This window comes from Trachypithecus francoisi, unplaced genomic scaffold, assembly GCF_009764315.1.
Source record: "Trachypithecus francoisi isolate TF-2019V2 unplaced genomic scaffold, Tfra_2.0 Lachesis_group15, whole genome shotgun sequence".
Classification (NCBI taxonomy): domain Eukaryota; kingdom Metazoa; phylum Chordata; class Mammalia; order Primates; family Cercopithecidae; genus Trachypithecus; species Trachypithecus francoisi.
This window is the reverse complement of record NW_022681460.1, coordinates 81,458,790-81,473,188: the sequence shown is the minus strand read 5'-3', so window position 1 is coordinate 81,473,188 and position 14,399 is coordinate 81,458,790. Positions and strand designations below refer to the sequence as shown.

Below are 14,399 nucleotides of genomic sequence, written 5' to 3'. Positions count from 1 at the left end.
ATTTGACAACAGGTCAACTGAGATGATCCCGTCTGAAAAAAGCAGAAAAAGAATGAAGAAAAACAGAAAAGTTTCAGAGACTTGCGGGACACCACCAAGAGTTCCAACACAGGCATAATGGGACTCCCAGAAGAAGAAAGAGAAAAGGGCCAAACAGAACATTTCAAGAAAGAACGACTGAACACTTCTCAAATTTGTGAAAAACATTGATCTGCACATACAACAAGTTAAAGGAATTTCAAGTAGACACATCATAATCAAATAGTCAAAAACCAAAGACAAAGATTCCTCTTCTTCCTCTATTTTTGATATTTAAGCAATATCTCAATCTACATAGCATTTTAAGCAGGTTTATTTAAGCATAAATAAGATATTTATCACAGAAGCTCTCAAAACATAAAATCAGAATAAAATAATTCTTTCACTATGCAAAAGAAATAAATTACTATTAATAACTTAGGAGCATTTCCTAAGAACCTTTTTTCCCTCTACATATGGGCTTTTGATGAATTTTAAAAATAGCATAGTGGTAATCAAATGACACAGTGATTTTTTATTTTTAAAATTTATTACTATTTCGTGGGGAGCAATATCTACTTAATAAATGCCCACCAAGTCAATTATGAGTCCCTGATGAAAAAAAAAAAGGAATCAACCAAGTAACAGCAAACTGTGTTAAGCTGAGAAAAGTTCAGTAAGATCTAGTGTTTAGGGCAGATGCCCACAAGGAGCTGGCTACTTCTGCAGAGGAGAGCTGGTCTTACTATTGAGGCAGAAGTAAAGGAAAGAGTATTTAATGCTTCTAAGTCTATATGTTAATGCTCACTTTAAAAAGTCTCTAAAGCTACAGAAATAATTGCTTGGCCTCTCTGCTGACTTCCCTAACATAATGAGAAGTTTTCATCTAGGTACTCTTGAGTCAATTATTTGTATTGCACTACACAGCAAATTTGGGGGCTTTTGTAACTCACATCATCACTGCTATCAACTAACCACACTGGACTCATGTTCCCCATGAGATGTATTAATCCTTGTTTCCAAACTTCTATATTTAAAATACAAAATGTTTACAAAAATCCTCCTGCATGTTTTAAAAATAAATTTACCATCTTTCATTTGATCATTCTCATTCTACTTCTGAACAGTTATTGTATAGAAAAGTATAAAATTATTATAAAAGAACTTTCTTTACTTGAAGAAAATCTGTTCTCTTTAATTGAGAAGTACAGGGGATTACTCAAGTTAAGATTTCCACAAATTTAAAAAACTAAAGAACGTCCTCCATGCAGACTATAATCAGATTAAACAGGTAGGATTATTACTCACAAATAATTGGATATCCATCCCGGCTGGCACAAGCTGCTGCTAATATTCTTCCATTGTGGGAGAAATCAAGACAAAAACATCCTCGTTCTCCTGCATTTAGTGAGAAGAGGTGTTTGTTTGGGATACGGCAAGCCTAAAAAAAATACATTTAAAAAATATAAATTAGAAAACATTAAAATGCAAAGGCTACTTTTTAATTTCAACTACTGTAGTTTTTTTAAGTCCTTTTATGACGCAGAGAAAGGGAAAAACAAGTATACAGAACACTGAAAAACCATAGTAAATTACTTTGCAAAAAGAGAATGAGTGCCTATAAAAATTTTAAAGTGGATTTGTTCTTCATGTTTAACTAGTACTTAATTCACCTAAATATAAATAGAAAAATTTCAATATCTGATACTCTAAAGCCTTCGCTGCCACATTGCTTCTATATAGCTACTAAAAGAATGTATGTCACAGCCTTATTCTTATTAGTGACAGCACTAATAAGCCACTTTTGTTAAAGTCACAAGCTTTTTTCAAGACCACAAGTACCTATGGGGCCTAGCTTAAGCCAGAATGTATGAATGCTCATTCTCTCTTTGCATACCTTAAAATAATCACCCTTTGTGGCTGCCTTCCAAAATGTATTTTCAAAGTAATCAATTGGCCCTTATTGGTCTCTCATTCATTAGTACAATTTCTTCAAAATTTTAATGTTTTCACTCTCTTCTACCAGATGAAGCCCAAATTTTCTGGGTATTAATATATACCGTAGAAAATATCAGTTACGTTTATTTATCCTAATTCTATCTCTTCCAACCTTCAGTGAGCCTTAGTTCTTCTGTTTCTTATAATTCAAAAGTTGAATTAAACATACACTGGGCTCTTACTATACGTCATGAAAGTTGTACTTTATTACAAATGTCTTTCAGTATATTCATCACAGCCATCCTATGAGTAGCTATTACTAGCTAAGAGTAACCATTATTAGCTCTACATGGCTAGGAAGGATTATTCCAAGGGTCAAGCCTAGCTTAATGGACCTACTCAAAGACTGTTACTTCAAGGGCATGCTTTCTAAACAGGTACCAGGTTTTTCACAAATACTACCAAGATCTAGCAGTACCTCGGGAGACAGCATTACAACCAGCTACTAGGAATGTGAAAAATTCAAAAGAATTTGTTAAGTGTCAATCGTGTACCAGACTCCATGCTACCCATTTTCTCTCTGCATCCTCCATCCACGTAATTAAGAAAAGGGAGAGGAGAGTAACAAGGAACAAAAACTGAAAGAAATGTCATGAGGCTTTATAACCACTTGCTGCTGCTCCTAGAGTAGGAAGTGTAGTTAAGGAAAACTCTGTGCCCAGTTACCTAGGCTGAAAATGAAAACATTGAAGCCACTATCATGTTCTTTGTATTCTCAGGGTTTGACACTGTACCCTATCCAGAACAGACACTCCAATAAAGGTCCTCAAAAGCCTTGACTCTTTCCCCTCCTTTACTACCTTGTCAGTCACTAAATCATGCTCGTTCTTACTTTCTGTCTCTCGTATTCATTAGACCCTCATCAACTCACACATCAATGACTGCCGTCTAATTCTGATGTTACTACTTCAAGATCTCCCCATGCCACTGCCCGCATTAATTCATCCTCAAATACAACTGTTACTTTTCTCACTCACCTGAAAACCTTCCATTATTCCTCACATCCCTCACAATCAAGTATTAGGCTACCATTCAAGACACTCCACAATGTGGGCCTAATCCAGTACACTACTTCATCTCCTCTTTTACAAACTCCGGTTTCCAACCAGCCAAGCTTTTGAGTGCCTAATGAATACAACAGGTCCTTTCCCACTTATTTGCAACTTTGCCTTCATATGAAATACCCTTCCTTATCCCTCCTTCACTCACCCCTACCTTGGGCATCCTAGCCAATCTCAAGCTCCACTGCTGAATGAGCCCTTCTTCCACCACTGTAGTTCAGTCTTCATATCTACAATTCTCGAATGTTTTTAGTTTCCAGATGCTTTACATTCTTGAACATTTTTTTCAGAGGCTATTTGGAGTTTTCATAAAAATAAAATAAACCATGCTAACTTTAAATGTCTAGCTTAATAAAATCTAGATTTTCATAACTACTTCCACTCTCTTGTGATATCACATGTTATTTAGCCTCTAGAAAATGCTACTGCATACTTGTAAGAGAATGAATCTGAAAGAGACTAGTAACACCTTAGAATCATTATGAAAAGAAGTTGACTTCAAGAACCCCCTGAAAGGGACTCAGAACTCCCAGAGGTCTCCAAACTACATTTTGAGAACTGCTGATCTGTACAACCATCTTTATACCTATATTTCCTCATTTCCTCAAGACTTCTCTAAAGCCTATCTGAAAATAAACAACACTGTAACTGCTGTCTTTTCCCACCTAACCTGGAAGTTCCCCAAGGGCAAATCTAAGTGTTATTCTCTCCATATTATTATGCTTGAAGTATTCCAACACAAAGTGATTTTAAAATGTATCTGTAAAATCGGCCTCAAAAAAAAAGTCAAATGTGATGTAAAATACAGAAAATGAAGACGACTAAATAAGAACAGTCAGTTCTTATTTCTACATTAGATGTTTGAATAAATTAAGATCTTGAATACATTTCATCTGGTAGTAGCTCATATGCATAAAATAAACCACTCCATTCTTTGTAAAAACAAGTAAAAAAATGCAAAATTGTATCAGCAAGGCTTCCCGCCATTGCAAAAAATGCTCATCTAGTAAGAACACTTTAGTAAAAGCTTAAATGCGCTCAGCTTGTGGTAGAAGTATATATATGTACATATCTCTATCAAAGTGTGATTTGGGAAGAAGCCAGGTGCTGTAAAGAATTTCATGAATTCATAAACATTAAGAGATACACGTCTTACAGACATCAAAAATCTGTTTAAAAATTTTTTTAATTTTGTTTTTAAGAGATGGGGTCTCATTCTGTCATCCAGGCTTGAGTGCAGTGGCACAATCATAGCTCACCGCAGTCTTGAATTCTGGGCTCAATCTTCCCTCCTCAGTCTCCCGAGTAGCTGGGACTACAGGTGCATGCCACCATGCCCATCTAATTAAAAAACCTTTTTAAAGAGAATGGGTCTTGCTATATTGCCCAGGCTAAAAATCTACATTATCTGACTGCTGTTACAGGCTGAATCGTGTCCTCTCTCCTGCCACTCACACCCCTACCTCTTGTCACCCAAATGAGTATGTTAAAGCTCTAACCCCTAGCACCTCAGAATGTAACAGTATTTGGAGATGTGGTCTTTAAAGAGGTGATTACGTTAAAATGAAATAATTATGGAAGGGTCCTAATCCAACCGGGGCAAAGACAACAGGGGTGTGCATGCACAAAGATCATGTGAGGAGGCAGCAAGAGGGCAGCCAACTGTAAGACAAGGAGAAGCCTCAGAAGAAATCAACCCAGTCAGCACCTTGATCTTTGCTATGGACCAAAGGCTAAAGCCTATGTCCTCTCAAAAACCATATGTTAAAGCTGTAATCCCCTATGTGATAGTATTTAGATGTGGGGGTCTCTGGGAGGTAATTTGGTCCTGAGAGTGAGACGCTTATGAATCGGATTTGTGCCCTTATAAGAAAAGACGCAAGAAAGGTGATCTCTCTCTCCACCATGTGAGAATACAGCAAGGAGGAGGCTGACTCCAAGTCAAAAAGGGGACCCTCACCAGGAACTAGGCTGGCTAGCATCTTGATCTTGAACTTCCCAGCCTTCAGAACTGTGAGAAATAAATGTTTAAGCCACCCAGTGTGTGGTATTTTGTTACAGCAGCCCAAGCTAATACAATTTACAATTGCCCAAGTGCCCAAACGAAGAATGTAAGATAGTGCTTATATACACATGCTAGGCACTCTTATTATTCATCAAATTAATTAATGGAAAGGCAAAATCATAAATAGCAAGGATTTTCAGTAGTAAGCTAGATATCCTAGGAGTTATCGGAGTTTTTAAGGTAATAAGTAAACATCTAAAGAAATCCACTATTATCAAACACTTCACCTGCCCAGGGAGTCGTTTCCACTTTATTACTTCCTTTGACTCTTCTAATCCAGGTTCTGTGTCTATTGGGCTTGACTCATGGTGATGTTCACAATGCACTGGTTTACCTTTTTCCTCCTGAAGAGCCATCATAGAGCGGTAAGATGGCTTTATCTAAACATGCATTAAAATATGAAAATTTATATATCATGTTCACCTTTTTCTTTTTCTAGCATATAGTTTTAAAAATACTGAAACAAATAATATGAAAATATTTTCAAAATGTAATCCAGAAAAAATTCTACTTTTATTTGTACATTATTCTAAATAAAATAAAAAAGCTGCTTAAAACTACAGTCCTATAACCAAAAAGTCTTAAAAGGTTTTGAGGAAAAAATATGACTACAAATTTACATGAAATGATTTTAATAACTCTACCCTTTGTTTCTGCTTCTTCACCAATACTTATGAGTTATGCCATGGCTCTGATATAATACCGTATCTTTAAAATCACAAAACTAGTATCATAAAAATCTCAAGTTTTAAAAATCATTTCTCAATAATAGATTTAACTCCATCCAAACCAATGCAAATCAGTCCTGTGGTGACAGTATATATCAGCTACAGAATGTGCAAATGACCTGAAAAATTAATGTCTTATAAGAAATAAGACAAAAGCAAAACTTTTTTATTTTAGGGTCAATTCTTTGCTAAGATTATTTATAATATTAATCTATGGAAAACAGCAGCAGTAGAAACATTACATACTGATTATTTGAATAATATTGTGAAAAATGTACCCAGGAATCAGGAGTCTGCAAACTGCAGCCCACACACCAAATTTGGCCTGCTACCTGCTTTTGTAAATAAACTTTTATTGGAACACTTCACACCCATTTGTTTAGTTATGGCCTACATATGTCTATGTGGCTACTTTCACACTATAAAGGCAAAATTGACTGAAACTACAGGGCGAAAGCCTAAAATACTATCTCGCCCATTACAGAAAATATTTTTCAACTTCTGCTTTAAGTCCACCTTTTATCTTTAATTTTTGAAAATCAAATTATAACAAAACATTTTTCCTAATACTAAAAGCTGTATTTCACATTTAAAATTCATTTAAGCATCTTTTAAATATCAGCTATTACAGTCTTAATATATAACCTCAGATATCTATTAAAATTATTATTAGAAGTCTTATCTTTTTGGAAATGAAAAACATGTTATGTCACCATTTAATTTCAACACTAGAAGATATACACTTATATGTACTATATTAACTTACACAGTCTGGAACCTTCAGTCCTCTTACAGTTACATACAGTGTTGATGGGTAACGATTTCTTGGACATTTTGACCACCATTCAAACATCTCAACAACATTTAATTGGGATCGAGGCTTAGTAGGTGGGTAATACAGCTGCAAACGAAGTTTTGAGTTGATGTTTGCATTTCCATTGGCTCCCAGAAGCTTAAAACAAGAATTCATATAAAATGTGACCGTCACTGAAAATAAATATATCCAACAAAGCAATAGCATAAAGTCAGAAACATTTTAAAAGATTAATATGGCATGCTGCAATTTCTTAGTTTTACAAAGCAAAGAATACTACATACTTAGTTAAGCACAGTTCCAGATCATTTTTGACAAAAGGTAACCCAAATGGCTTTTAAAATATTTTCCTGATAGCTCTCTTTTCACATATACAACAATTTCACACTGTTGGTATAGCATTTACACTACTGTGCCAGATTTCAGACTGAACAAAGGACGTGATTGATATACCAGTCGTCTGAAATAATGATAAGGTTAAACTGTATATTTACACAAGACACAAATTTTCCATTTGTTTAATATCAGTATTTTTAATGGTTAAAATTTTATGATGTTTTAAATTTTTAAAAAGTTAAAACCATTTCAAGATAATTAAACTCATTTAAGCCATTCATTACTTTTTTCAGTATTTTAGTGTACTTTCTTTCAAAGGTCTATCTTTAAAACCCTATTATAAATGGAGATTTTTGTCTTTTTTTTTTTTCTTGGCAGAATCTCATTCTGTTATCCAAGCTGGAGTGCAGCGGCAAAATCTCGGCTCACTGCAACCTCCACCTCCTGGGTTCAAGTGATTCTTGTGCCTCAGCCTCCTGAGTAGCTGGCATTACAGGTGCACGCTACCACACCTGGCTGATTTTTGTTTTTAGCAGTCAGAGGTTTTGCCATGTTGGCCAGGCTGGTCATGAACTCCTGGCCTCAGGTGATCTGCCCAACTTGGCCTCCCAAAGTTTTGGGATTACAGGCATGAGCCACCATGCCTGGCCTTAAATGGAGATTTTTATAAGAAAAATAAAAATCTTACCAAGTCAGAATACATTCTCTTTCATTAGACCATGACTCAACATAGGAAATGAAATGTCTAACCTTTATGTCCTCTCCAAATTAGGAGCAGAAAGATAGTTTGAACCCTTTGCAACAGTTCACACAAAACATGGAAGTATCTTAAATTAGAAGAATAGGCACTGAGTGCAGGGAACATATTTAACAACTGTTGCCTGTAGACTCATGTAACTTGGAAAGTAAAAAAAACACAGAGTCAAGAAAGACTCTAAGATAGCACTGTCCAAGAGAGCTTTCTATAATGATGGGAATACTCTAACCAATTCGGAATCCACATGTGGCTACCCTGCACTTGAAGTATAGCTAGTACAAATGTGAAACTAAATTTTTAATTATATTTAATTTGAATTCAAACTGCCACGTGACTTGTAGCTACCAAAGCAGTGTAACTCCAAGTTCATAAACCTGGGAGAGTGGACAGATGGTGGTACCACCAATTGAAGTAGCAGAGAGAGCAGCAAGGATACTCAGTTTGGGAGAATCTGAGATATCTATAAGTCATCCAAGTTGAAATGTCCAGTAGGGGACTGAATTTACAAATCTGAAGCACAGGTGAGAAAAGTGGTTCCAAAAAAACTGGGTTAAAGATGAAACCATGAGCAGGACTGATATTAAGGAGGTAGATAGAAGACCATGAAGGAAACTGAAAGAATGGTATAAGTAAAATCAGGAGAGGATGGTGTGAAGAAAACCAAGGTAACAGAGTTTCAAGAGTGTGATATGTAAAATGCATAGATGTGACAAAATAACTTAAAAACGTTCAATAAATTTGGAAAATAGAAATCATTAGTGATTTGGTTGGAGAAGCTTTAGTGGCAGAGGAAAAATTTAGAATGTTGTTCAGAAATGATGAGTTCAGGAATGATGCATCAACAAGAGAGATGGCAAAATACAGCCCATCTTTTCCCCTACCCCTTTAGGAAAGAATGTAAAGACAATGGAGGTTATAAGCTGAGCAGGTGACATTGTGATTAGTGTCAAATGACACACAGGGGTAAAGAACAGTTCCAAATTGAGTAATAGCTGTGTTCAGTCATTAAATCATAAGCACTCGAGACTCCCTTCATTAACTCTCCTACAGCTCCCCAAAGCTCATCTCGGTGATTTTAAAGATATTCCCCAGCTTCTAAACCATACTTTCCATAGATTGTTTTAATTTAACCAGGCAATTTAGTTTACATTAATATGCTGCTTAGCATGAGTAAACAACTAAGATTCAGCCAAGACCCTGCTATTATGGTTATAAATTATATAATGTAGAGCTCAAATAAATAAGGCTTTGTCACTTTTTAGTTTAAAAGAATAGCCACATATATGTACTAAAAGAACTGAGAGTACCTGAGAATCTGAGGCACAGCTGAGAATTAGGATAAAGTCTCATTTGAACTACTGTAATAACTTAACAATTATCCAAGACATCCCTGGAACCAATAGGACAGGCAATAAAAGATTTAAATTTTAATTGTCTTCATGCCATTTTCTTTTTTTTTTGAGATGGAATCTCACTCTGTCACCCAGGCTGGAGTGCAGTGGTACAATCACGGGTCACTACAACTTCCATTCCCCGTGTTCAAGCAATCCTGCCCCCTCAGCCTCCCGAGTAGCTGGGATTACAGGCGCACACCACCACATCTGGCTAATTTTTGTATTTTTAGTAGAGATAGGGTTTTACCATATTGGCCAGGCTGGTCTCAAACTCCTGACCTCAAGTGATTGGCTCACCTCAGCCTCCCAGCATGCTGGGATTACAGGTGTGAGCAACTGCATCCGTCATGCCACTCTCTTGAAGATGAATTTTATCCTTGCCACTCTTTCTATCATCATTGATTAATTCCCTCAATATATATATTCACCAAGCACTTTCTATGTGCCATTAATATGCTGGGAGCTGGTGATATTATAGCATGAAGTTTCAAGAGAGTGATATATTAAATGCAAAAAGATGTAGTAAAATAAGGACTAAAAATGCTCAACGTATTTACCCAAAAGAAGTCATTGGTGACTCTAAAAAGCTGACAGTCTAATGAAAAAGACAGAAGTATTAGAAGACGTGAAGCACATAGAATACCTTACCCTTTCTGCAGGGTGGGGATGGGATAAGGAGAATTCTTGACTGCCATTTTTGCCAATGGCATAAGATGAATAAATAAATAAAAATCCATACAGTATTTAGAGGTAAAAATGTTGTGAAATATGTTACTATTTCCCAAGTGCAACTTACAGTAAATACTGCAGGTGTGCACGAATCTTAGCATAAAAGAAATGCAGTTTCTAATAAAACCACAAGATGGCAATGTTTACTATGTGAAAGTGAACTTTTTTGCTTTTTTTTATAAATGGCTTTTTTCTTTGCTCTAAATCAGTATCAAAGCTGGTATGGAAAAAGGCATAAAAGATTTATATAAGGGTGATCACAGATAGTACACTGGACCAGGTGATGCCTAAGGCCACTCTCAATTAACTTACTCACCACAGCCAACCTGGCGGCTATTCAGTCCTTTGACTGTAATACTTCTAAAATCTCTCTCTAACCCCCAATATGGATTAAATGTTTCAACCGGATTTTCACAGCATCTGCTCTGTAGCACATAATAACGTAGGTAACAGGTCTGCATAGAAATTAAATTGGAGGGCAGGTATATAAAATGTCTAATTTATCTATGAATGTACTGTATTTAGCAGACTATCTCACATTTTATTTTTTATTTATTTATTTATTTATTTGAGACGGAGTCTCGCTCTGTCGCCCAGGCTGGAGTGCAGTGGCCGGATCTCAGCTCACTGCAAGCTCCGCCTCCCGGGTTCCCGCCATTCTCCCGCCTCAGCCTCTGAGTAGCTGGGACTACAGGCGCCCGCCAACTCGCCCGGCTAGTTTTTTGTATTTTTTTTTATTTTTTTTTATTTTTTATTTTTTATTATACTTTAAGTTCTAGGGTACATGTGCATAACGTTTATATCATGTATAATCCCCAATGCAATCCCTCCCTCCTCCCCCCTCCCCATGATAGGCCCCAGTGTGTGATGTTCCCCTTCCCGAGTCCAAGTTTTTTGTATTTTTAGTAGAGACGGGGTTTCACCGTGTTAGCCAGGAGGGTCTCGATCTCCTGACCTCGTGATCCACCCGCCTCGGCCTCCCAAAGTGCTGGGATTACAGGCTTGAGCCACCGCGCCGGGCAGACTATCTCACATTTTATAGATCGCATGTGTTGAATGAATGGATGCACAAATGAAAATGTTTTTATAAGATGGTACAAAACAGACTAATTACTCAAGACTTTTCATAATTTAAATTGATGTCTGAAGGAATAACAGATAATATAAAATTAAAATATCCTTTTTAAAAAACATCAATCTATGTCTTTCATCTTTGCTGAAACATCCTCGTCAAAGATACCCTAGTCAGACACCCAGTCAAAGACAAATGTACAAAGACATTTTTTACCTAGACTGCTGTAAGAATTTCCTGATTATCCAGTATCCACATTTGCTCCCTCTAGAATCTGTTCTCTACATAACAGAGTATATATCTTTCTAAAACATAAATCAGATTATTTTATTGTTTTGTTTAAAATCCTATAGTGGCTTCCCATTGCTCTTTAAATTCTATAATGGCTTCCTCTAGCTATAATGACTGAGAAGACCTCATCATAATTAACATCCCATTGACCTTAGTAACCTCTTCATGCACCCTTAGTCTCTGTCCTCCAATCCTGGTGGCCTTTTTATGATTTTCTGAATTAACCCTGCTCCTTCAAATATCAGGGTTTTTGCATATATTGTACCCTCTACCATGGACCATCTCTTCCCCACTGGTGGCAGTGTGTCTCTTCCTCAGGAATCCTTTCCCTGACCCCACAGTCCATCATCCATCCCATACCTCTTTATAATACTTATAAAAATTTATAATTAAATGACAAATTGTGAAGTCAACTGTTTTATGTTTATGTTGCTGGAATATAAAGTCCAGGAGTTCAAAGATTTGTCATCTTTGTCCACTGACAAGAACAGTAGCTGGCACATAGAAAAGTCTTAATAAATATTTGTTGAATTGAATAAATGGCATGGCTGTTTGTGTCTTTTTTAATGCTACATCCTCAGAACCAAAGAGTGTAACTGGCACATACTGTAACTGGCACACAAAAATTTATAAATATTTAAGAATCTGAATGAGCATAACCTGAGCTTGAATTAATGACTCTTCATTCTTACAACCTTACCTTAGATTCTAATTCCTTATATGAAAGCAAACTGACGTGGGAGAAAGTAGCCAACTACATTTGAAGACTATTTTAAAAGTGTTTAAAATGGTGAAAAACATACCTTAAGAAATGCCCAGGCAATTTTCCGAAAGCCACATTCTTGGTTTTGAACCTCAGAATTATTCTTAATTTCATACATGCTTAAGAAATCAAGAATCTGCAAATAAATTCACAGAAGACTAGGCTATCTAAAATTTAGTATTTTCTAACAGTATATTATTACAAATTTTAAAAATCATTTGTATAGTACTTAAAAACATTGACCTTTACAGGGAGTAAAAACATTTTTATCTCATTTCATTCACCTTAAAGTTAACTCATTCAATTAGGGAGGGTCCATTTTCTGACTACTTTATCTTTCATTCATAAATACTAAGATTTATTTCAAATCCAAGGCAAAGTGTTAATCACCTCAAATATAACCTAGGTACAAATACACTAGGCATAGAATTCTTAAGCTTTCATTGTTTTTTATGTATCAGAGCAGACTTCAAAGGATTGTTTAAAAAACTCACGACTCTATTTCTGGGTCTTTGTCTTGGATCACCTTCCTGAAGTTGAGGTTTTTCTCTTTGGATATATGTTATAATTAGGCTTCTCAAGAGGATTTCTTCCATTCCTCTATCCTGTCTGGACATTAAAGCTCATGGATTTGCAAGCAACCTGCCACAGAGATTGTATTCTAGGTACTTATAAGAGGCTATCACTTCAAACTTACTGGTGCTTATTAAAAGCTCAGCTGCGAAAATGAGACCTTTATAGAAAAAATACTGCTTGAGAAACGATACAGACTCCATTCGTCTGTGTTTTTTGGATACCTAAATCTTTTTTACAGATATAATACATGCTCAGTGAAAACATAATATAAAATATATATATATATGCAAAGTAAAAACAACTTGTAATCCAGACCCATAGATGGCCACCATGTTAATGGTGGCTAAATCTTTTTCTGTGCATTCCTAAACATATGTATGGAACTACAAATCTAATAATGCTATTTCACAAATTATTTTCATATAACATGTAGTGAATATCTCTTCATGTCAATACATACACATGAATACCATAATGTTAATGACTGCCTACTATTCTTCCGTCACAAATACCATAAACTTAACAAAAATTGTAACTTATTTAACCATATCTCTTACTGATCTAAATATAGGTTATTTTATCTCCCTAAAATTTTTGCCATTATAAACAGTGTTGAAATAAATATCCTTGCACACACATCTTCGTGGACTTGCCATTTTTTCCTTAAGATAAATACCTAGGAGTAAAATAATGGTTTTAAAGACTTGTGAGAGACATTATCAAGTTGTCCTCAATAAACACTTAAAAACTGAGATCAAAAAGTAGTTGCATAGGCAATAACATATTATATGAAAACTTAAGAAGCAACCAAAAGTGTTTATAATACAACAATCTATCCGAAAATTATAACAAATGACAAATTTTGAAGACAAAGAAAAAATTCCTTAAGGTAAAAATTATACCCATTTTTCAACAATAACAGCTTTATGTAAAGCACACACAACATCATCACAAATGTAAATATTGGAATATTTATATCATAAATACAGACAATCTGAAAGTGAAGGATCATAAAAACAAGTAATTCTAAAAAATGAATCTTCAGCACTGGTTATGCCAAGTTACTTGCTGTTCCCATGCTAAACTTCTCCATCTAGCTTACACTGGAAGGGGGGCTTTCTCTACTTTCCTTTGCTTATGGAGACAGAACACATGACAGAGAAAAGAAATGTGGTATTCTAGGTTCAAACTATCTCCAAACACATTTTTTTACACTTAAAATTTGAGTAACTTTAGAGAAATCACTTTTACTCCAAACCTTCTCATTTTTAAGAAAATTATATAATAACTAGTCAGCTCAAAAGCCATCTATTCCATAAAGCTTTCACTGACTTCTCTGACCCACCACTAACCCTTTACATATCAGAAGTTCTACATCATTTTTGGTTACATATGACATTGCATTAATTAACTGATCTGTGTACATTTATTTATCCAGGTGGTACACATATTCTTAGGGTGTCTGATACGGTTAAATGAGTTTACACTTAGTGAAATGGGTTAAAAATGGAGAAATACATTCATATAGAGTGGATTCATCACTTCAGTACAGTTAACAGTCACAGGGTTGTTGTAATTATTAAATGATACAAAGTAGGCAAAGTAGTACTCAGCAAATATGCTATCACTGGTTATAAAAGGGCGTCTCACTTGTATTCCACAGCATTCTACAAACACTAAATCCTAGAGATTAAATTCTCACACTACTTTTTTTTGCATTATTGGACTACTAAAAATAATAGCTTATATCTGTGCTATTAAATATTAACTATCATTTAATTTGAATTGCTCCATTCA

At 35.4% G+C, this 14,399-nt stretch overlaps 1 protein-coding gene across 11 annotated transcripts in view; it reads right to left on the bottom strand.

Annotated features, from left to right (window-relative positions):
- The window catches only part of AHI1 (Abelson helper integration site 1), a 229,087-nt gene that overhangs the window by 172,330 nt on the left and 42,358 nt on the right, over positions 1-14,399 (bottom strand). For all 11 annotated transcript variants that reach the window (XR_004442955.1, XR_004442957.1, XR_004442956.1 and 8 more), the window contains 4 exons: positions 12,067-12,162; positions 6,637-6,822; positions 5,370-5,522; positions 1,327-1,459 (listed from right to left, as the gene is read on the bottom strand). Coding sequence is in view for 8 of the 11 variants with exons in the window: in XM_033235379.1 (XP_033091270.1) it covers positions 1,327-1,459; positions 5,370-5,522; positions 6,637-6,822; positions 12,067-12,162 (568 nt within the window). In the remaining 3 variants the exon portion in view is untranslated. The remainder of the gene's footprint in view (positions 1-1,326; positions 1,460-5,369; positions 5,523-6,636; positions 6,823-12,066; positions 12,163-14,399) is intronic.